We start from the raw sequence: 23,708 nt of genomic DNA, 5'->3' as shown, positions 1-23,708 counted from the left end.
TAAGTGCATAGTGTTTTCTTTTTGTTTGTTTTTCCTTTTATGAAATGTTCAGTAAAGGCTTTTATTGTTCTCCAACACCTCTTTCACCTAGTGAGATTTTGAGTATTCTTTAACTGTTACTTTATTATTTGTTTCAGTTAGCAGTTTTAGTTGCTTACTTTTTGTGCAGACAAAGCAACTGGAGAAGGAATGTAATTGTGAAATGGTAGTGGTATTGGAGAACCTACTCCAAATTTCAGATCCTAACAAAAATGCCTAGTGTGTTCCTTTAGTCATTGTTACTTCTGCTTGGTCTTACTCCTTTTTCCAGGGCTTTTAGCCATATCATTTCTGTTAGAGTAGGAGGTTGGAGCTTCTTTCCAGGAGCTTTCATCTGGGTTTCAAGTGTTCTTGTAATATCACTTTGTACTGCCAGTGTTTTCATTTGTCTTCTGCTCTTCAGATGCTTGTTGTCTTCTCCTTCCTACACAGCTGCCTTTTCAATGTTTTTAATGTCCTTTTTTCTGTACAATTTACAAAAAGCTATTTTTCTGGATAGGTCTATCTATGCCATTACTTTAAATCTGTGTTAATACAGAGATACTTGCAGTTTCAAAATAGCTACGTGGAGTGAAGCAGACTTATAAAGGTTATTTATTCATTATTTCCAGTGAAAATAATACAAATATATCATCATACATTCGATATTAGAAAGTCGTCTAACTTCAGATAGCAGTCAGACCTGAAAAGTGTTGGATGAAAGAGCTTTGTTTTGGAAATGTGTGTTTTTAACTATGGTATGTTTCATGAAATTTTGAGTCAAACATATATAAAAATGTGATGTCTTTCTTGATTCACGGTTTACAGTGGAAGAAAAAAGAAATGATAAGTTATTGTTCTGTGATGTTTTGATTCTCCTGTAAAGTAGACCTTTGGGCACAGCTGAATTTATGCACTCCTGCTAGGACAGCTGAACAGCTTGCTTAGCAGTCTGCAGTCCACAATTGGCCCATGTGCTGGAATTTGTCCTTTTGGAAGTGCAAGGACAGTATAACACTTTTTATTAACGAACTTACCTAGCTTATCCCGTGTCATCTAGATATAGCAGCCTTTTGGAGAGTTGGTATACAAATACGCCATGTCCTAACATAATTGCTTATATAGAAACTGTAGCGTTTCCATTAAACATATCAGTTTACTTTAGGCTTCTACTGAATGTCTTTGAAAGTGACCTGCTTCACAAGAGTGAAAGAGATCAGATACCATTAATGCTACATAGTTTTCTTGTGCAACTATTCTGTGCAGATTCCTACTATAAGGCAACTGGATATTTCTTGTTTGGCTTTATATAGTTGGGGGTCTACATCTGAGAGCAGTAGAATGTTACCTTGCTAGAGGAAAGATTTGCAACTACAGCTGCTTAATGATTTATAAAATGTAATATATTAACAGAGTTAATCTTCTACAGGTCTCAACAGCAGACCAGTGTCGTTCTTCCCCTAAAACTTTGGTCTCTTGCAATAAGAAGTCACTTTATCTTCCACCAGAAATGCCAGCTATTCATATTGAATTCACTGAATATTACTATCCAGATGGAAAGGACTTTCCTAGTAAGATACATATATATATATATTTTTTTTTAATCAATATATATATATCTAGTATGTAATTTTCACTTTTATGAAGCTTAATATTAATTCCCAGTTGACGATCAAAAATAGTTAATGGTTTTTTTAAATGAAAAGGACGCAACACTGCTTCATTTCTGCTCCTCACAAATCCCTATAAATACTGGCTTTTACAGACATAGTTTACTAAGTCTGAAAACACACATAATGTTTTTACTGAGACATTACTGATTCTTTACCATACACCCTTTCTGTAGTTACACTGCCTAGCCACATAAAAACTCCAACTGCTGTAGCTGTATCTAAGATGCAATGAAAGATCTGCAGGAGCTCATTTCATTTATGTGTTGTGGGTTCTCCCTGTTCTGTATTACAGAAATGTCAGTGGTTTTCTTGGGGATGGAACATGAAGGCAGCAAATCTCCTTGGTCCTGCCCTTCTTTGGTAATCAGATGAGAGCAGAATGCTGTCCTGATTACCTGTAATTGAGAGCCTTCTGCTCTCATCTGATTTCACTGTATTTTCATACATTCTCATCTGATTTTCACTGTATTTAGTAATTTAAAGTGAAAAATTCAATTTGTTGCTTCAGGTGAGGGAAAGGTGTATCACTTTAAGCATCCCCTATCCAAAAGAGTAGGTTTCTGTTACTCTAATGTAAAATACAAGTGAAAATAGGATTCTATGCTTATTTTAAAGAAAAAACAAACAAAACCCACAAAATCCCTAAATGTTTTACGTGTTCTAATGATTTTGTTTTGTCTTCTCTTTTAGTTCCTTGTCCAAATTTGTATGGCCAGCTGAATGCTTTACAGTTCACCCTGGATGAGAGAAGTATTCTTTGGCTAAACCAGTTTGTGTTGGATTTGAAACAGAGCCTTATTCAGTTCATGGCCATGTACAAGTTAAATGACAATTCAAAATCAGATGAACATGTTGATGTCAGAGTTGATGGACTAATGTTAAAGGTATAATGCCATTAATGAGGGATTTTGAGGTTCTTTGCAAGAAAATAGTTTTACTTTGAAAAGCTATTAGCCAAGCAGCTTGAGGAATAAATGAACAAACAACCCATGCAATAAACTGCACTGCTCTAGGGAAAGTATGCAAATATGATTTGAAAGCAAACTTCTTTCTTGGTACTAATTAATCTATGTCCTATGGTGTTTTCTTTTTTATTTTTTTTTTCTTTTAGTTAAGGGTCTAAACCAAGACTATTAACAAAAAATATTTCACTATGTTCAGTAAAGATTACATTGCAAAAGAAACAAAAACTTCGAATCTAACATTAAGATAACTGTATTAAAACAGCAAAAACCTCGTATTTGCTAGTGACCTTCTAGTATTTCTGGGATGAAGGAACTACTCCATTTGAAGGCACGTGTCCTTCTCCAAAACCCACTTTTACCATTTTCTGTTTCACAGTGGCCCTGTGCTGTGGTTCAGGTACAGAAATCTGTTCTCTGCATGTTTATTCCAGAACAATGGCAGTAGATATTACAGCTGCACAGCTGTATTATATCAGCTTTTTGTCTTGTCTTCTTCTTTGAAACTGAAGGTTTGTCAAGCCATCAGTTGTTTTTTTGTTCTTTTTTTCTTGCTTCCAAGGTTCAGAGGTGAAAAAACATCTTTTCAAACATCTTTTCAATAATGTCCACAGGAGAGTTTCCAAAGGTTCTAAAAATTTAGCAGCTTATGGAAAGACTGTCACCTTCTTAAGGCTCTCACTTCATGTTTAACGGATCTCTAAAAGGGTCTGATGAAGTGGTGCTGAATGAAAAGATTATTTAGGGCTAATGACCAGTCAGCTACAAGTACAGGCTGATAAAATATTTAATGACTGTATGTGAATAGCCCACTAAACTAAGAGAAGGTAGGACTGAAGTACCCATCAATTCTTCAAACTCTGATTCTTATTATTTATTTAATTATATCTTAATTGGTTTTTTTTTTTTCTTCCTAATCAGTTATGAATCTTTATTACTGGTGTGCATGATATTTGCATATTATACTTAATTACTACATAGCTACATGTTTGGTTATTTTGTTCTGAGTTTTTTTTATTTAGATGGGAAGGCTTAGTCACTTCCATCTTTTAAGTGTAAGGATGAATTTTTTACTCTGATCTCTCTAGACAGAATATGAGGATGTGATGATACCTTGTGTTACAACACTGATACCAGCAAAATGGGTGTGGGCACAGTGCTATATTAGATGCAGGAACAGGCATTAATACACATTTCCATTAAAACTCAAGCTAAAGGTGTTCAGGTTAAAAGTAAGTCTAGAATACTCTCATAGTTTGAGTATTTTTAGAAATTGGAGTGTATTTTTTTTTTTTTCTTAGCAGAAAATGATGTTTTTCAGATAATTGTCACACAACACCTCTTCTGTATTCTGCAATGTTAAGAGTATTACCTGTGTTAACACATATATATATTTTTATTTTATAATGCAAATGAAATAGTGCAGGGAAAACACCGTATCAGACAAAGTAGATTTAAAACAAGAGGATTAAAATTTGGAGTTGAAAGTTTTAAGTACTGTGAATACTTGCAGAAACTTTCTACCAAGCCATTTCTCAATTCAACTAAAAATTAGAAAATTTAGCCTAACACAGCTGCTCTAAATTTAAGTCTTTTGGAGAAGAAAAGTGTGAGTCCCATATGTTTTTGGAAGAGCATTGAGTTTTTGATACTGCATGATCCCTTTTAAAAATTGGAAGAAATATATAATTTCCAAGCCTGACGTTTATGTTGTTGTGGATTGAGGGCCTATTGCCTGCAATGAGGAACTAGGCCCTCCTCACTCTTCCCCCCACAGGAAAACCATGACACCTTGTTCCTTTATTAGTGTGCTTGAGTTCTCATAAAATTCTAATTACATTCCTGTATTTTAGCTCTTGTGGTGGCTGCTATTATTAAATTTTTAATTGTATAGTTAATCTACATCTTTATAACTTGGTGAAATATGTTTCTCTTTTGCAGTTCATAATTCCAGCTGAAAATAAACTTGAAATTCACAAAGATCAACCTCGTGCACTTTCCATTCAAAGTTCAGAGATGATTGCTACAAATACAAGATACTCACCAAACTGCAGGCACTCTGATCTTGAAGCTTTGTTTCAGAACTTCAAAGACTGCGAATTTTTTAGCAGAACTTTCACAGCGTTTCCTAAGTCCCAGAAGAATTTTAATCTCCTACATCCAATCTTCCAGAGACATGCTCACGAACAAGATACTAAAATGCATGATGTTTATAAAGGTTATATCATCCCCAAATTGAATAAATACGCGTTAAAGACATCTGCAGCTACTGATGTTTGGGCCTTACATTTTTCTCAGTTTTGGATAGATTATGAAGGAACGAAAAGTGGGAAGGGGCGACCTGTAAGCTTTGTGGACTCATTCCCTCTTTCACTTTGGATTTGCCAGCCACTACGATATGCAAAGTCACAAAAAGAGCTTTTATCACACAATCAGCCAGCTTTTAACATTCCAAAAAGTGAATCTAGTGATCTTGCCAACAGACTGCAACGCAAAAAACTTCTAAAAGAATATTACAGCACTGAGACAGAACCTTTGGCCAATGGCATTCAAATGTCTCATTTTTCAGACTCTTTGGGAGTGCTTTCTGAAAGCTCTTCCTCTGATGCAGATGTGCATGTTCTTGTCCACGTTCAAAAACATGTAAGCATGCAGATCAATCATTACCAGTATCTTTTCTTGCTGTTTCTCCATGAATCTCTGGTATTGCTCCTGGAAAACTTAAGGAATGATGTAGAAGCAGTGACAGGAAAACCTGCAAAGCAAACAGATATCTGCATTGGGTTCCTAGTGAAAAGTGCAGAATTAGCCTTACTACTCCACCCAGTGACTCAGGGAAACCCGTGTAAGTCTCCAGTTGTGGAAGAAGGAAGTCCCATGGCATCAGAGCTCTCTCCTTTGGGGAATGGGGAAGCTCTTACTTCAGAAAACAAGTTAGTCAATAATAAGATGGAACAAGCTGGTATTAATAATATTGATTATGTGTCTGACTGTAAGCCTACGAATGTTGAAGTTAAAGGCGTTTTAATGGATCCTCTCTTGTTTAAATCAGACAGTACTATGGATTTTCAGAAAGGAACGTCATTTTCAGATGATGCATCAGATAAAGGTTTGGGAGATACCAGTGAAGGAGGAAGCAGTGGGCTTTTTAGTAGAAGTGATTCAGAGGAGGTCTGTGGACCTCTAAGTGACAGAAGTGGCTTGCATCATAGGGATTCACTGTCCATTTTAAGTAAGAGAGAAGATTCTACAGAATTTTTCATTGATAAAGAGGATGACAAAAATATGTTCTCAAATAAGTTAAATGAACTGGAAGGTACAACTGAAGCCTGTCTTAACCAAGTCACTGACTTGGAAACAGAAACTGCCTTAGAATCTGAAGAGCTTGAAATCAACAAAGAGAAGGTGGCGTCAGTTAGAATGTTTGCATCCCAGTCTTCATCAAGGTATGGAAGATCTAATGCTAAATCAATTTTACTGCTATTTCAAAAATATTTATCTTGTCTTGTCCATGTATTTGTGATAATACACAAATATATAATATTTGTATAATATAATATATAATATATAATTTGTGAAGTTCCGCACAAATGTGCGCAAGAACTTCTTTACAGTGAGGTGACGGAGCACTGGAACAGGCTGCCCAGGGAGGTGGTGGAGTCTCCTTCTCTGGAGATGTTCAAGACCTGCCTGGATGCCTACCTGTGCGACCTGCTGTAGGGAACCTGCTTTGGCAGGGGGGTTGGACACGATGATCTCTGGAGGTCCCTTCCAACCCCTACAATTCTGTGATTCTGTGATTCTGTGATAATGATCAATGAAGGTGGACCTATCTAACATCTAGTAGGTGAAAATTTTAAAAGTATATAAATTCTGAAGATATGTGGTAGCGTTCAGTAAAAGATAAAATGAAAGTGAAAGTAAAATTACTTGGTTTAAACAGCTTATTTGATTTAAATGTTACGAATTATTTATTGAGAAAAATATTGACATGCATACAGGAATGCATGTTGTTTCTTTGCTTGATTGTTCCATGCTAAAGGATTGTAAAATAATGGGGTTTTTTGTTTGTTTGTTTGTTTGTTTCTTTTATATCTTGCCTGGCTTAGATGACTTCTCTAAAGTAACTTCTAGGAAATTCCCTTAAGGTGAAAAAATAATTTCTTATGTCTTAATGTTTCAAAGTGCAAAGCCTAGGGACCGCTGCCCATCCAGCCTTCCTGCGTTCTCTGTTTCCTACAAGAATATGAAAAGAAGTCCATCACAGGTCTCTCTGGATACCATCTCTATTGATAGTATGATGCTAGAGGAGCATTTAGCGGAGAGTGATGGAAGTGATAGCCAAAGCTTTCTAGAAAAAGGTAAATACACCTAACAAAATGTTTTTAAACAAAGCATGAAAATGTTGTTCATTACTAAAATGATACTCAGATGCATTGTGGTGCAGCAAATCCTGGATATGTTACAGCACTATTTCTGGTAGCTCCACTAGTGAGTAATAACAAGCATTTCCACAACATGTCATCTCAAGGGAAAGCAATTGCATGTGCAACTTAATTTAAGCACTACATAGTTTTCATCTCTTGAGGTGAGCTAATGCATTGCAGCACTGTGTTGGAACCCTGAATTAAGCAAACTGTTTCCTGGTTTGCTTTAAGCACTTGCTTCAGCTGTAAGTTTTTAGAGTTGTGCCCTGAAATTGAAGTGGTAAAGGAGCTTGAATTTTAATAGTAGATGAGGAGAGGGAAAAAAAAAAAAGAAAGTTCATACCTACTGACTGTGTAACAGCAAATACTTGTTCAGTTTTTGCTTATCTGTGCATGAGTCTTTGGTTCTGATCTGTGTGGAAAAAAATGAATTTATCAATATAATTGTCTCTATATAGTCTGCAGCATTGTGGTCTTGTGCAACTAATGATGTAAAGGATGAAGTAATTTTCTAATGTCAAGAAATATAATAAGTAGACATTACCTGTTTTCTACTTTTGAATTAGAATGACAGTAATTTTTTCCATAGATTTACTGATCTAGGCCAAAAAAAAAAAAAAAGAACAGTAATTCTTTATGTGCAAACCTGTTACATGTTTTGGATTGTAGGAGTATTCCTGCGTATGTAGGAGTATGCTATAAAGTGAATCTTCCATTTTAAATAACCTTTATATGTCTTTTTAACTTAAACTCTATTTAGCTGTAAGTTAAGTCTGTGTGCTTCCTAGTTGTCAAGGAAACAATAATCTCAATGATCACTCTAATGAAAAAAAGATGTATCTCATTTCTTTAAACACAAAACTGCATTTGCTTTAAAGGTGCTGTATGGTATTCTAGATAAACACCTTGGAACTCTTAACCTTTTTTCTGCTGAATTAGATTGATGTTTGATTTAGAAAACTAAGAAGGGCCCTTCACAAGTTTTCAGGCAATCCATGTAGAGTGCCATTTCATTTTTGTCACCACCCTGCCTTAATTGCTCCTCTTTATATGAGGAATAGATTTGGCAGTTCAGTCATAGGTTTTGTTTAATAAGCTATTCAGCTCATTTTTTAAAAATGAGTTTTGTGCATGCATATGGTATCAGACACTGACTTTATTCTTAATGCAACAGTGATTCAGGCTATGCTGTGTTAACTTTTGCATTTTTTCTGGTGTGTGTGTGGAAGGTATTACAGCCACAAACTATCAAAGCCCATCAGAAAATGCCCATGAAGGAGGCACAGTGATTGAAAATTGTGATGGGTCATCTCCAGATGCCATGAGTGCTGCTTCAGAGAATGCCCATGAGACTAGTGAAGAAATGGTAATACTGTTGAATTCCATTAGAATACATGGTTCAGTAAATTAAAGATGAAAATAGAGCAAAAATGAATACTTTCTGAAGGGATTTTCAAGTAGTTTGGGGAGGTTTTGTTAGTGCATTATGTAGGCCTGCAGATCTGGTGCAATTAAGTACAGATGAAGATTATAGTCCAAGTTCTGCTGAGCATTCTCTATCCTTGTTATCTCCTCTGTAGCTACCATTAATAAATGGCAGTAGCTATTCCAATTTAAAATGCCAGAAAATCTTTCTGGTTTAGTACACAGCAATATTTTGTTCTATCATCGTGTTCTTTTATGCTCTTAAGTACTGAATATGGTATTTTTAAACTTTTTTCACACTGAGTATAGATTAACCATTATAACTCAAAAGCCTCTTAGGTGGAGATGTTTCCTCAGCACATGTAACATTCTCTAGTAGTTGCAAAGAGGAGCTTGCCAGTGGTCCTCCTGGCTCAGATGAGAGATGCTTTTTGTCCAGAATTATGTCGAGACAATGGCCACTATTTAGTGAGGACTGTAAGAACAGGGGATATAGGGAAATATTTTCTTCCTGAGACATCGTGCAAGCACCACCTTTTTTTCGTTTGCTTATCTGCTTACTCCTTCCTGGTCTTTACACTAATCAGTATTTCTTCAGTTATATTCTTATATCAGTTGAGATCGTGAACCAGAAACCCAGGGATGCATGGGTCAAATGAAATGGAGTGAGTTTCACTTTCATTTAAAAATAAAAACAAATGAAAAAAAACATAGCTCATTTAAGTGATTAGTTCCTTCCAAATACGCTCTCGTTCACTTGTGCGTATGAGTAATATGGAGAGTACTAAGTTCATGCAGCTTGTTACACAAATATATGCTGGCATGTTTGTTCTACGTGCAGAATGCACCAGGAAAAAAACCAAAATGGAGCCCAGATTTGTAATAATGATGATGATGGATGGATGGATCCCAATACCAAAGTTGACTTTTGAAACTGGCTTCTACTTTTTTCAAAAGACACTGCAAGTAGAGGAAGAAGGATTGACTACTGAGCAGATGGCTGAAGTTTTGTATTCTGTGTTGATTCTTTATCTTGGCTGGATTCAGCACTGAAAATGCTTGGTTGTGCTTATGATATGCAGGAAGTTCAGTGCATCCTTAAAAAATGTTGGGTATGATGCAGGCCATGTATCAAGAGTGGGGAAAGTCTGTCTCAGGACTTTTCTGTCCAGTTCTGAATTGTTATGGTGGGTTATGACTACAAGACTCTTGTCTGAGCAGACAATTGAACCAACCTGTTGTCAATCCAATGGGTGCAAAAAGAAGAAGAAATGAGAAAAATTTCTGTTACTCTTCTGAGCAAGAGTTATGGATATAAAGATTCTATTCTTTTTGAGAGAGGGGAGAAAGTTTTAGGCAACTTCATAGGCAATAAACAATATAAATTCAATTTAAAATCTTGTTTTTTATCTTATTTTTTGTTGACAGATGTCTGTTGTGGTTTTCCAAATATTTGGTGTGAACGGTGAAATTGACATCAGAGGGGAAGACACAGAAATATGCCTTCAGGTCAACCAAGTGATACCAAATCAACTTGGAAACATCAGTGTTCGACATTACCTTTGCAACAGGACTGTGGGTAAGAACTAACAGTGAGATCTTAATTTAAAAAAAAACAAAAACAAAACCCCACATTTATTGTATTGAATTCTCTTGATTAATTTGTTTTTTTTAAGCTCATCTAAGTTGCATTACATTTTGTTATTGTTTCATCAAGATAGAGTCCTGTTACTGCTCTAATGATGCTTTGCCTAACTGTACCTTGTCTTGAAAGACTGTTTGTGAATACAGTTTATTCTTTTCTCCAAAGTGCTTTCTGTGTGTTAAATTAAAGCCCGCAGATTAAGCTAATTTATAATTTATGATTTAAGAAAAGTAAAAACTGACTCTTTACCAGGAAAGATGGCCACTGTGATGGCCTTTTTTTCCTTTCTATTTTTTTTTTTTCCTAAATCTTGATGCAAATGTAGTTTCATGCCATGTGTTGGCACAACTAGATCAACCAGTGTATTAAGTGAGAGCTGTTCTTGGGTGTGGATCCACGTACATTCTCTGCCAGAAAACATAGTTCACATACTATGAGGTTTTTTTCTTGGCTTGCTGTATCGGCATGTCACTTTGTCACAGTTTGTTTTCCTCCCCTTTGCCAGCCTTCTACACAGATCGCTGGATGCCAGCAATAGGGTTTTGGGGGTGGATCCCCAGTGCACCTGCCTTCTGCTTCTGGTTCAGTTCCTTTCATGAGAAAAAGATACAGCAATGATTGACTGCCATTTATTTCAGCAATATGGATTTTCTTCCATATTGCTTGGTGATGCAGCCTGTGATGTCTTAGCTAATACAAAACAAACAAAAAATGTGCTGGTAACCTGAGCAGCTGTTGCATGATGTTGCAATTGAGTTCTTGCATCTGAAGACAAGAGGGGGGTCCAGCAGGGGAGGATTTTTGTCTGGCTGTCGGTTCATGCATCAGCAGACAGCTTTGGTTCTCTGTCATGTCGTTATGAAAGCAAGAGGGAGTAAATAGAAAAAACAACAACAACAAAAAAGCAACCACAACATGTGCTACAGCTTTTTTTAGCTCTAATCCAGACAGACGGGATTTAGGTATTAAAGTCCTTAAATATGCCTGAAAGGAAGAGAAACACTCTAGAGCAGAGACTGTACACTTGGCTTTGTTGAATCTCACGAGGTTCTCCTGGGCCCACCTCTCAAGGCTGGAATTTGACCAAGCAGAATGTCAGTGTGACTTATGAAATAATTGTCTGGTTTTCTACAGTTTTGGTCTGTACTGCTCCTGGTCTAGAGTATCAAAAACCTGAATCTTTAGGCACTGACACTGTGAGTGGTTACTATAGCATTACAGGAGCAATTAACAGTGTGCCAACTGTGCCTTTTCAAAATATGCTCACGTAGTGCAAACATCTTTTCTTTGACAGGCAGCCTAAGTGTGTCTGTAGAGACGTGATGTATCAAAAAGCTTGTGTCTCATGAATGTAATGTGATCAGCAGAGGCATCTTGGAATTTTAACCAAGTGCCTTGTGAACTGGCTGCATAATTTCAGAAGGAACACTAATTCTGTGAAGTATCTTTTTGTTTGTTTGTTTCATTTGGAGGTGTGCAGAATAAGCATTAAAGCATTACTGAATACATTTTCTTTTTCTTTTTTTCCTTCCTAAGTAAGACATTACATGTACTGCTAATAGCAGATTGTGCAATGTTTAAACTGTAGGAATCTGTGACCAAGAAGCAATGTAGCTAACTTGCAACTCACCAGCATACTAGTTTCTTTGATTGTTTTTGTAATGCTTGCCAGATAATTCAGAGTAGGTTATTTCTGAAAGAGAGGGGTAAAGGGTAACAAATATGATATGTTTTATGACTTAATGTTAGTACACAGCAAAGCAGTCACCACAGGAAACCAGAAGATCACAGGATAATTGCCCTCATTCCTTACCTTCAGTTTCAGCTTGGGCTGTTGTCTCTCAACTAAGAACCACTGTGAAGATCCTGGCTCGATCTTTCTTATAACTTCATCCTAGGTATTGGAAGACTGCTTGTAGATGTCCCCTAAGCCATCTCTTCAGCTTTACTATAATGGCTCATATTTACACAACCAGAAATGAAGAAGGGGAGATTTCAACAAACTGCATGTCAGTAATGTGGGGAGAGCATAAAGAACAGGATAAAATAGGCTTGCCAATGTGACTCCCATCTACAAGAAGGGCCGTAAGGAGGATCTGGGGGACTACAGGCCTGTCAGCCTGACCTCAGTACCAGGGAAAGTTATGGAGCAAATCATCTTTGGTGAGATCACACAGCTTGTGTGTGGCGTCCAGGGGATCAGGCACAGCCAGCATGGGTTCATGAAAGGCAGGTCGTGCTTGACCAACTTCATCTCCTTCTACGACTGGGTGACCACCCTGGTAGATGAGGGAAAGGCTGCTGAGTCTATTTAACCTAGACTTCAGCAGAGCCTTTGACGCGACCTCCCACAGGTTTCTCCTGGGGAAACTGGTGCCCGTGGCCTGGACAGGCATTCCCTTCTTTGGGTAAGCAGCTGGCTAGAGGGCCGTGCCCAACAGGTAGTGGTTAATGGAGGTAAGTCCAGCTGGCGACAAGTGGTTACAAGTGGTGTCCCCAGGGATCAGTACTGGGGCCCATCTAGTTTGATACCTTTACAGATGACCTAAATGAGAGGATTGAGTGCACCCTCAGGAAGTTTGCAGATGACACCAAGCTGGGAGGTGGTGTTGACCTGCCTGAGGGTAGGGAGGCTCTTCAGAGGGATCTAGATAAGCTGGATCACTGGGCTGACGTGAATGGGATGAGGTTCAACAAGGCCAGGTGCCAGGTCCTGCACTTTGGCCACAACAACCCCATGCAGTGCTATAGGCTTGGGGATGAGTGGCTGGATGACTGTGAAGAGGAAAGGGACCTGGGGGTGTTGGTTGATGCTTGGCTGAACATGAGCCAACAGTGTGCTCAGGTGGCCAAGAGGGCCAATACCATTGAGGTATTTATTTCTGGTGGTGAACCCTCTTTTTCTGAGGGATATTGGACTTACTTTCTCAATATCTCATTGCCTTAAATCTTTTATTTAATTTCTAGAACTGTTCAGTTGAATGTTGCAATTGTCCTTACTGGTTAAAAAGTCTGAATCTAACAAGAGAATGCCAGTTCTCTTAAAGTTCAAATCTACTGCTACAAATGATAGAACAACATATAGTTACATTCTCTATCTTGATTGCTGTTTATGTTCCTGCACAGCGAGTAATTTGCTGTGTCAGGAAATTCTACCTTTCTAAGAGAATACTTGCTTTCCTGAGAGTATGAACTGACTTGCAAGTTTTTCTGAATTAAAATTGAAGGAGTTGGTGGAAAAGTATGAAAACAATTGCTTTTTGATTGTCAGGACATTGAGAAAATGCATATCTTTTGTGTACAGTAGTACTTATATATTGTCTCTTTTGTCACAGTGAAATACAAGTACTTGTAATATACTGAAAATTTTGTACTTCTAGGTACAATCTGAATTTAGTATGTATGTGCAGTGTTGCATTATCCTGAGTAATACTTCCCAAGTACTTTTGGAAAACTATTTGGACAATGGAGATGGAAATAATTGAACCATAATTGCTTTTTGTACATTGCGAAATTTTAATGCAAATTTGTTTTCCTTCTGCAACAGGTTCTGATTGTAAAGCTGTGGCTGGACCAGTTAAACCATCACCTGAGATTAGTCTGAGATGGGAAAGTGGGCCTAGTGCCATCATGCATTCTCTGCTGGCTGTTAAAAATGGTTTTCTTCAGTGTCACGTTGAGAACTTCAGTGCTGAATTTCTAACGTCTTCCCTCACAAACATTCAGCATTTTCTAGAAGATGAAGCTGTTGCAGAAGTGATGCCTATGAAGATAAAAGTTTCTAATGCAATGATTAATTTAAAAGTATGTTAACAAAGAGCTACTTAACTGCTTTAAGGAAATTGTGTTTTCATTTCCTTGATAATAACTTGGTAATCTGGATATAGTTAACTTCAAAGAAACTGCTATCATGCTTTGTAATGTCTTTGGATAATACTGAAACAATTTAAAAATCCATAGATTTGGTTAACTCTGATATTCCCAGAGAGGGATTCTCTGCAAGACCAAGCTATTTACATAAATCAGTATTTGTTATTTTTTAAAACATCCTCTCCTAGCCACTTTTGTAGAGTGACAAAGTTTTGGTGTATACAGGTAAGGTATTCAGTATTTCTAAAAGTACTGTGGGATTGTTTTCATTTTTTTGTTTTTAAACTAGGCTTTTTTGATTAGCAAAGTAATGGTATTTTAATTATAAAACTGTTTTTTGAGGTTAACTTTTTCTTCTTCTTTAAAGGACAGTTTTCATAATGAAAGTTCAGTTCAAAATAAGGAAAAAATAACAAGAATTCCAGTTCAAACCTCTTGAGTGCTGTTTCTCCAAACTCAGATTTTCAGGTTCTGCCCTACCTAGAAACAGTTACTAAATGCAGCTCTTCTCACCACTTCAGCTTAAAATAGGACAGTGCTACTCAAGTCTCCTCGAAGACATTCTTTCAGACACCTAAATGAAGTGGTGAGTTCTGTGCTGCAGAACCATTGGATGCAAAAATGAGGACAGTTAAAAACAATAGTAAAAAAAAATCATTGTAACATTTCTTTGGAAATTAATAATTGCGCACACAAATGATGAACGCAGTGAGAACTGAAGTAGGTCAAATTCTGCATCTGAGCTAAGGCCTTGTTTCTGTTAAGATCGTTCTTGACCAGAATGTCATCTATTGCCTACACAGTGTTCTGCTCAGACTTGAATATCAGACTGCATCAGTGTTCCCTCTCTCCTTTGTGCAGCTTCTTCACCCCCTGAGGATCCATAGGCACTCCTTCAGGGCTATTTCTACAACAGAAGTAGTGCAAGGACACTTGTTAAGAATGGATCTGTTCCCTAGATTCCAGTGCATCACAAATGTGAATACTGAAGTGGAAAAAGAAAATTTTTAACATACAGTCACCTATATGTGAAAATCAGGGTTGTGCTGGCTTATCGGCAGCACAACCCTGCCAGTAAAAGCAGGCTTAGGCAAATGGTTCTTAAGAAAATGGCTGTTTGAGGTTGGGAATATACACCAATAAACTGGCAATAAGATTCTGCTTGGAAGTGTAAGTACTCAAGTTCTTGCTTAGCAGTGCATACATCACAGTGAAGTTGCTTGTGATGGCTGACCAGTGATGGATTTGGCATACAGATTATTCATTTTTGTATCATTGTTGGTAATAGAGAGCAGGAGAGCATGGTTTAACCTTATACCTCGTCATCTGTTCAGTGCTGCGTGTATTCTTCTGAATGCGACTTGTTGCAGGATGTTTTGTGGGGACAAAAAAAGCCTTCCTCAAACTCCTGATTTGTTTTTGTACTTTCTGCTGCCATCTTAGTGATGTTCAAGAAACGTTGACAGTAACACCTCATCCAATTTTGTGTTAATGATAATATGTATGATTTTTCTGCATCAACTTGCTTGATAGGGATAATGAACTATAAAGATTTCCTGGAGGAACCCCAAAGGAAATAATTAGTGACGTTTTCCTTCCGCTTGGTACAATAATGAGCTGAATTGCAGTTGGCATCATACCAAACTAAATTCTAAAAAGATGAGGTTCTGTCAAGAATGGTAGCTGTGCCACTGAATCTTCAAATAGGTCAGGGGAAAATCAGATACTATATAGTGTGAGCTTCTTATCTTTGACTCTGAGAGCTCCTGAGCTAAAAAGTGTCTTCAGTTGGAATTAAATCTTATTGAAATGTCTGTGAAAATACTTTGAAGTATTTTAACCAAACTGTATATATTGAGTTCAGCAGACTTACTTGAGAGATAAATTTAGGCCTTAAATATGATCCACGGGAAAATTAAAAAAAAAAAAAAAAAGAAAAAAAAAGAAAAAAGAAAGCAGAAGTATAGTGGAAATCCCATTAGAAAATTCTGCTCCCTTTCAAGTTTCATTAAAGAAACTTAAGTTTAATTTAACATCTTTACAATTTTGATTTCCCGGTGAACTCATTTTTGGATACTTGTATTTTTCAGGATGATAGTCCACGTGAAAATCTCAAAGCATGTGAGCTAGTACCCATAAAACTGCATATTGACATACTTTGGATAGAACGAAATGATGATGGCTCTTTCTTCATTAGAGGTTTGTATCTTCCTGCCACTGGTTAACGCAGTATTATAATCCAGTTATTACTGATTCCATGTTTGTATTTGTTTAGACACATATCTAATAATGAAAAGGTAACTGGTGGTTAATTTATGTCAGTAGTGCTGCAGTAGAATTCTAAGTGTAGTCACACACAAGAAATATTCCTTTTTGAGTGGCCTATGGTTTGTGGTACCAACCTGCAGCTGAATCTGTCTGTGAGGAATACGCATAAAACACTCTCAGAGCTTGTTTCATTAATGCACATCACTTCATGAGATGCCTGAGATTCCTTCCTTGAAGGAAGTTGCATTTCTTTACAATTTAGCACGATAGCTATCTGCATGCTTTATGTTGTGGGGGTTTTTTTTGTTTGTTTGTATTTGTTTTTGTTTTTTTTTTTTTTATGATTTGCAGATAGCAGATAATCTTCTGTTCTACAATATGTGCGATTTGAGAAATGCACTAAGTTATTTTAAATGGTGCATTTTATGGTTGCATCCTGGTTATAATGACTAGGTTTGTGCTGAGACTTGCATTTCAAATAGGGATTTAACTTTGTACCTTTTATGAAAGGTTTATAATGTATTAATTTTCTTTCCTACATATATAGGCAAATACTAAATACTGATAACTGTTGTCTTTTACATATTGGTCAAAATATCAGAGTAATTTGGTTCTTCCCTTTGCTCAAAGCAGGGGCACATTTTGGCCATCTTCAGATATTAGACAAGGGAGAAAGGAGTAATTTAAAGAGAGGATTTAGAAGGATGAAAAAAAATATTGGAATATAAAGACAAATGCCCTCATTTAACACTTAGTGTACAGCAGTTTGTTTTAATAGATCATAGAATGGCTCTGGTTGGGAGGGACCTCAAGGATCATCAAGCTCCCTGTAGCATGCAGGGCCACCAACCTCCATATCTAATACTAGACCAGGCTGCCCAGGGCCCCATCCAACCTAATGTTATCATGCACTCCAGTTAGAAAGTTTCCTTAATAGCAAGCCATTTAAGTTATTTTATAATTTAAAATCTTCATTTTGCAGGTTTATCCAAGTATCTTTAAACTTAAAGGCAGACCTCAGATCTGATTTGGACCTGCAGACATTCCTGCAGTGGCAATATTAATAGTTCTCAAACTTGTGCTCTCCTCTCCCCCGTTTTAATGCATGTTCCAGGCTTCTGATAATGAAGATCTGAAATACAGTTATTCAAATATGCTTTTTCCATTGGCAAGCTCTGTTGTCTTTGTATAGATAATTACTCAGAATGCATTCTCTATAGTGATGATAGCACTCAGTATAAAAATGTAATAATTTTCTTGGAGCTAGAAGATGTGTGTTGTGTCTTCTTACACCTCCTCTCTTTTTTTTTTTTTTTTTTTAATTCCTTCGAAAGAGTATTTGGCTTCTATTCCAGTTTCATTTCAATTTTTATATTTAATTTTGGAAGGTAAATATGAACATGCCTGATATTAAAACTGTATTTGTTGAAGTGGCTTTAGTTTACTGCTGCTGCTGATTAAGTTTTATTTAAAAAAAAAAAAAAGAAAAACTGTAAATGTGAACACTACTCTCAAGCATCTTTCTGTGATACAGACAATCAAAGAGTAAATGATGGGTCGAAGATGAAGAATTCAAGTAGTGCACTGCAGCAAGCAGCAAGACCTGCAGGACATAAAACACAGGACCAAGCTACACAGACTACTTGTGAAATTCCTAGCCCAGATAAATCAAACAGAGATTCAGCTGACTTCATAAAAAATGAGGTAGTAAGAATTCTTTTTTTTTTTTTTCCCCCCTTTATTTCCCCTTCCCTCAAAGTTGCTACAGTCACCAGAATTGTTAGATTATTTGAGAGTGAGCTGAGGGTTTACTTCTGTTTAAAAATTTGTTTGGGTTGGAAAGTAGAAATTGCAGATAATATAGCATGGCTCAGTATGTAAGCATGCAAAATAAATTTAATACTGCTATCTAAACAGTGGTAGTATATTGCAGAGCAATTCTTTCCCTCTATATCAGATGGAGTTTCATGAAGGAGAAAGTCACAAACTATGTAATACTCCTGTCTTCCTTTTCCCCACCTCCCCATCTTCTGTACAGCACAGCTATCAAAGGCAAAGGACTAGATGCCTGAGTCAGGTTGTTACTAACCTCTCAGTCGTATCTGGATATTGAATTGATGGTGAAAAAGTTCACGTATCAGTTTAGCTTTCTTTCTCCTCTGAATAAGAATCCATTCTTAGACCTCAGAATGTAGTGTTACTTCATTCTGCTGCAGCATGGAAGTGGCATAACTGAAACATGGAATCTAGGGATCTTGCATCAATTCTTTCCATTTTCTGCCGTCATTAACTGGGAATTGGTCACTGACCCCAACAGACCATCCCCAAACAATGGGTATGACTACCAGTGTATGTCATTTTAGAAGTTACTGTCACGGATGATGTTGAGAGTATGCAGAAATGCCAATAACGTGTTTTTCTAACCCAACTGTTTCAGCTTGTTGAAGAAAACGAATGTCTCAAACAGGAACTAGCCAAAGCTAAAGCAGCTCTTGCTGAGGTCCAAATGGAGAAAGATGCCCTGCTTCATCGTATAAAGAAGATGAATGTTGATCATCAGTAGGACAGTGTTCTGTTGGTGCGAGGCATTGCCGGAACTTCGGGTGACTGCACCATCTGAAGAACTGTTTGTGAATTGCTGGAAGATATGGTTTTTGGTTGTTTTTTTTTTTTTTTTTTGGTCACGAACAAAAGTTTTCTCATCACAAACAAAATGTTTTTGAAATAGTTACTATTCTGAAAATGTCATTAGATACTGTAACTTTTTTCAGCCCATTTTAAACTGAAATGACTGGAGAAATCAGTTTATACCATACTTTATTAATTTACTGAAGAAAAAAATCATATCAGCTACTTTCAATATTATTAAAGGAGATGTTATTTTTAAAACACTTGGGATTTTTTTGAAAACTGGATGGCTCAGCAATGAAAGAAGGTGCCCAGTTGCTTAACTGAGTAAAGCGCACCATGCCTCGTTAACAAACTGTACCTCTGTTTGTAAAGATTATGTTCTAGTATTACTAGACAGTTTCTATATAGGAGGTTACATTTGCACTATGATATGTTAGATCCCCTAGAATAGTATAGTACTGAAAATTAAAATAGCCCTAAACTGGCCCTAAATTCTATGTAATTTGCCCAGAGAGGATTTTAAGAATAATCCTCTGGTGCTATAGAGTTCTATGTACCCTTTCCACACATGCTCCTGAAATACCACAGTAAATGCTGGAGAATGTAAGTTAGAGGGCACTACTGGAGTTTATTCCAGCACGAAAGCCCACAGCATCTGTACAGCTGGTCTAATTTAGACATTCACACACACGCTTTTCTCTCTCTGTGATGAGGAGATAGCCCTGCAGAAGGATCCAGCAGTTTGTGAAAGGTGATCTTTCAGCCATTTTGCATCTATGTCTGATTCTGTGAACTTCATCAGACATGCCCGAGGCTTTGGTCCAGTGTATTTAAATATGTAAGGTCAGTGCTTGTGGGGGCGGGAGGGAAACTCCTACAGGGATTCATTAATTGTATATTGCTTTTTTGATTATAAATATATATATATATACACATATATATTAAAAAGCTTTAGAGAAACATTTAATTACCCTATAAAATTGTGAGATTACATGAGATGTAATTATGCAATTTAAACCATGGGTGATTTGTACAAAATAATCAATTTTCAGCTAAAAACTGGTACGAATGAATAAAAAAGCACAATGCTGTGAAACAGATTATCAGTGTGCTTCTGAACAGTGTTGGAAACAAGATCAAATAAATGCATACCTGTAAGAGACTGTTTTTGCTAGAAGTGAAAATGACTGAATAATTTAAATGGTGACCTTGAATCTGACAACTAGAATCTTTTATTTACTACCATGAATTGTTTCTGCTCCATGGGATGTCTGGGGGATATTTTGTTTGTAGATACGCAGATAAATGTAGATATATCTCAAAAAGTATTTAGTACCCCATGGTTTGACTTTGTGTATTCAGGCTATCAAACTGGTTTAAATTAAACTGCTTTTCATTAAAACTTTTTGGAGGACACTGAATTTTCACTGCTGTAAAAAGTTATTGAAAGTGTGTAATTTTAATCAAGGGCTCTATGGAAGAACTGGTTCAGGCACTATTTTAAAGCCTGCCTCTCAAAACCCGGAACTCCCTTTAACACCCATGGAAATTTTTATCTTATTCTAAATAAGGTGAACAAAAATGTGCATGACAGTTTCTAATACAGAAACTTAATATGTGTATTTCAAATAGGTATTTAAGAAATCACGGTGTTAAATGTGGGTAGCCCAGTTTGCACAGATATCATGTTAGAGTCAGGGGAGGAGTTCTCAACTGGTTGAGTTCTGATTGGTACACTCAGAGTTGGTAATTGTAACTCAGCTTACCCCTGCCAAGATCTAGTTAGAATTATTCTAAGGAAAGGAATGTGTAGAATGGTTGGCAGCACGATGCTGGAATAATATGTTGAGACTTGTTTAATTTTTAAACAGAAATAACAACATCAGATACTTCTTCCTTGTTACTGCACAAGCTGACGCCTGTTTCTGTTAGCAAAAAGGAAAACCAAAAAACCCAGCCCAAACAAAGCAGCTCTTCCCAGCGCAGGTACAGAAATTCTGTTTCATCTTTTTGCTTTTCATTACGACTGAATACATTTCTTTTCAGGGCAGTTTTGTAATAATGAGCAGACCGTTCAGAAGTGTGTGCTTGGTGGTGGGCTTCACATTACTGAGAGTGGTGGTACTGTGTCACTCTGACATGAGTTTTGCCATTGAAAAAGTAACAAGAGGGAGGGTTTTTTTTGTGTTTGAAAGTACATAGTTAAATGAAACCTTAATAGGTAATCCTAAAAATAGTAATTAAAGGCCTCAGATCAAATAAAAAGGCTTAATTTGTTCTCAGGGCTCTGCTAATACTCATAACCTCCTTAAATCCTATGTATGAAATGTGTATCATCAGTAGAGTCTCTTGAATGAATTGCAGCCTTTTATTCTGCAAAGAACTAAACAGAACGGTTAAGAGAACTTCAGTGCATGCAGAAGACTGATTCCACAAGGCTTGCAAGCAAACTGATAGCAAGTTTTATTTTACATTTTCTCTGGAAATTTAAACCGGTCTACCCATTAGCTTAACGCTCATCTGACTTGTTTAGAAATACTGTTCCAGTGCCTAGTACAGTGTCAGACTGGCTGACATTGAGGAGCCTGTGCCCTTTCTCAAGCAATGTCATTGAAACATTTGGCATGCGTTGTTTCAGTTCTCACAGTAACTCTTAACAACAAGCACCAATTTTAAATCAAAATTATACAGCCTTACAGAATTACTTCTAAAAGGTCTGTTGAAGAGATAAGAGTTGTGTAGATCCTGGCTGCTCTCTAATGTGTCCATGTCCCTGTCCCTGCTTAATGACAGAGACTATTCCAGTCCTTGGATTACATATACCATGACCTTTGGCAGAGGGATGGGTGGTGCTGGCTGGGAAGGAACTGCCTTCTTGGCCTGCCTGCATCTGTTCTCCCTGTCTGTTCAGTTGTAAGCAGGCTCCTCTAGGAATGGACTTTCAGTCTTAAGCTGGAATCATATTTGATCTCTAAAGCTGAACTGCTAGCTACAGAACATTTCCTAAGCCTGACATGGTGATGGTTGCCTTTATTCATACGAAACATACAGGGAACTTGATAATAAAAAATTCTATCTAGAATCCACACTTCCAGAAGTACAAAAATGTAATGATATACTGCAGAAGTGAACAGCTCAAAGTGAGCTGTTATATATATATATATATTTTATATAAATATATATATATATATATTTATATATATATTACTTTGGGTAAGTAAAAAAAAAACAATTTATAAAAAAAAAAAAAAAAAAAAAGCTTGTATTGGTCTAGTTCTGAAAGCATTTGTACAAAGATCAGGTTAATCACTAGAAGGTGGTGTCAGGAAAACATAGGGAAAGGTTACCAGCAGCAACCACTTGCTGGAAGAACAAGGCTCTGTTTCTCAATCAACTTAAGAAAAAGCTTCAGTCTTAAGGTTAAATGGAAAATACGAGTTGTGTAGTTACAGTTCTTACAGTGTACTTCAGCATTCTTATGGGAAAAAAAAATCTTATAATTCTATCATTATTTTCTCTTTGAAATTTAAATGAGTTAAAATTGATGGTCTCCTCTCACCTACTGCCACTTCAGTTAAATAATTATGTTTTTTTTACAAGCTTCAAGCAGTTTAAACTTATTTTAATGAGTGTAAGCAAGGATTAGGCATTTTATCTTTAAATTGTCTAGCTACTAATTAAAATATTTGCTTATTGGCTAATGTGGATTTTGGATATGAAAAAACAGACCAATTTTACAAAAGAGCTATTTTTGAAACACCAACATGAGAATTTAAAAAGACTTTTTGCAATTTGCAGCTTCTCACATACTGTAAAGCAGCTTTCAAGTACGTTGCGTGGCTTTGCTAGCTGAAGCAGACTGCAGGAGTGAGTCTTCAAAACAACAACAGAATGCCCTTCATAGCCTCTGCTCTTACACAGAATAAGGGAAACATTCTGCACTTCAAGGAAAGAACTCACATGTTGTCAGCTACTTAAATGGGTGAACACTGTTAACTTTGATAAAAGGTCATTTTAGTTTTATCCGTCTTTGCCCAAGCCAAGACTAACCAGGTACATGGAAGTATCTCCATTTTGTTACTTCTTCATTATCCATTGCCTTTCTGTTGCCTTTTCATTCTAACATGAGAAGTGGACTGTATGCATTTCTTAAAGCTTTTTTCCCTGTAGTTTAAGTGTTGACTGTTAGACTATCTAAGATTTTCTGAGGCAAAATTTTAGACATAAAAATAAGTTGCATCGCAGCTCGGTAAGGGCCACTGAAAATGCTGACTGCCTTCTAAAGTGTATGAATTCAGGGCTGCTGCTGTATATCCTGTGAGATTAAGCTGGTTACTACTAGAGTATGACTGAAACCACTGTGATTTGATTTGAGTTAGATGATTGGCAATATCTCAAATATTTGACCGACGTGAGCTCAGTTGAGCGTGGCAGAAGTGATAGTGTGAGCCAGCAAGTGCTAAGTAAGAAATGAGCCTCCAAACAGCCCATCTGCAGAACAAATTTGGATGACTCCTGACCTCAACAAACCATTACCATGGAAGGGGCAACTGTCATAAATGTCACGGTGTAATTGCATTGTATGAGTAATTACTGCAGGTTTTCAGCATGGAAAATACTTGTGCGGTAAGAATTGTCGTATTCAATTGTACGATGATCACCACTTTTTACTGATAAGAAGAACGGTGTTGAACAGCTCTCAGAATTCCGAATTTTTCATTCCTTCTTTTAAACACAAATAAAACTCGGTGAGCAGGACTGTCCTCTACCTCAGCTCTCTACCACTAGA

At 36.8% G+C, this 23,708-nt stretch overlaps 1 protein-coding gene across 5 annotated transcripts in view; it reads left to right on the top strand.

The window, feature by feature from the left end:
• UHRF1BP1L (UHRF1 binding protein 1 like) overlaps positions 1–20,340 on the top strand; it is a 51,984-nt gene extending 31,644 nt beyond the window's left edge. For 4 of the 5 annotated variants that reach the window (XM_042815580.1, XM_042815581.1, XM_042815582.1 and 1 more), the window contains 10 exons: positions 1,448–1,589; positions 2,382–2,575; positions 4,595–6,099; positions 6,839–7,014; positions 8,310–8,446; positions 9,934–10,084; positions 13,698–13,954; positions 16,111–16,219; positions 17,823–17,992; positions 18,726–20,340. In XM_042815580.1, the coding sequence (XP_042671514.1) occupies positions 1,448–1,589; positions 2,382–2,575; positions 4,595–6,099; positions 6,839–7,014; positions 8,310–8,446; positions 9,934–10,084; positions 13,698–13,954; positions 16,111–16,219; positions 17,823–17,992; positions 18,726–18,851 (2,967 nt within the window). In that variant the 3' untranslated portion in view covers positions 18,852–20,340. Of the gene's footprint in view, positions 1–1,447; positions 1,590–2,381; positions 2,576–4,594; positions 6,100–6,838; positions 7,015–8,309; positions 8,447–9,933; positions 10,085–13,697; positions 13,955–16,110; positions 16,220–17,822; positions 17,993–18,725 lie in introns of those variants that run through there. The other variant, XM_042815584.1, reaches the window with a different exon arrangement.
• Positions 20,341–23,708: the final 3,368 nt, after the last annotated feature.

The sequence above is a fragment of the Centrocercus urophasianus genome, unplaced genomic scaffold (genome assembly GCF_019232065.1).
Source record: "Centrocercus urophasianus isolate 14NV4802_14NV808 unplaced genomic scaffold, USGS_Curo_1.0 seq_15, whole genome shotgun sequence".
In the NCBI taxonomy this organism is placed as follows: domain Eukaryota; kingdom Metazoa; phylum Chordata; class Aves; order Galliformes; family Phasianidae; genus Centrocercus; species Centrocercus urophasianus.
This window is presented reverse-complemented; position numbering and strand designations above follow the sequence as displayed.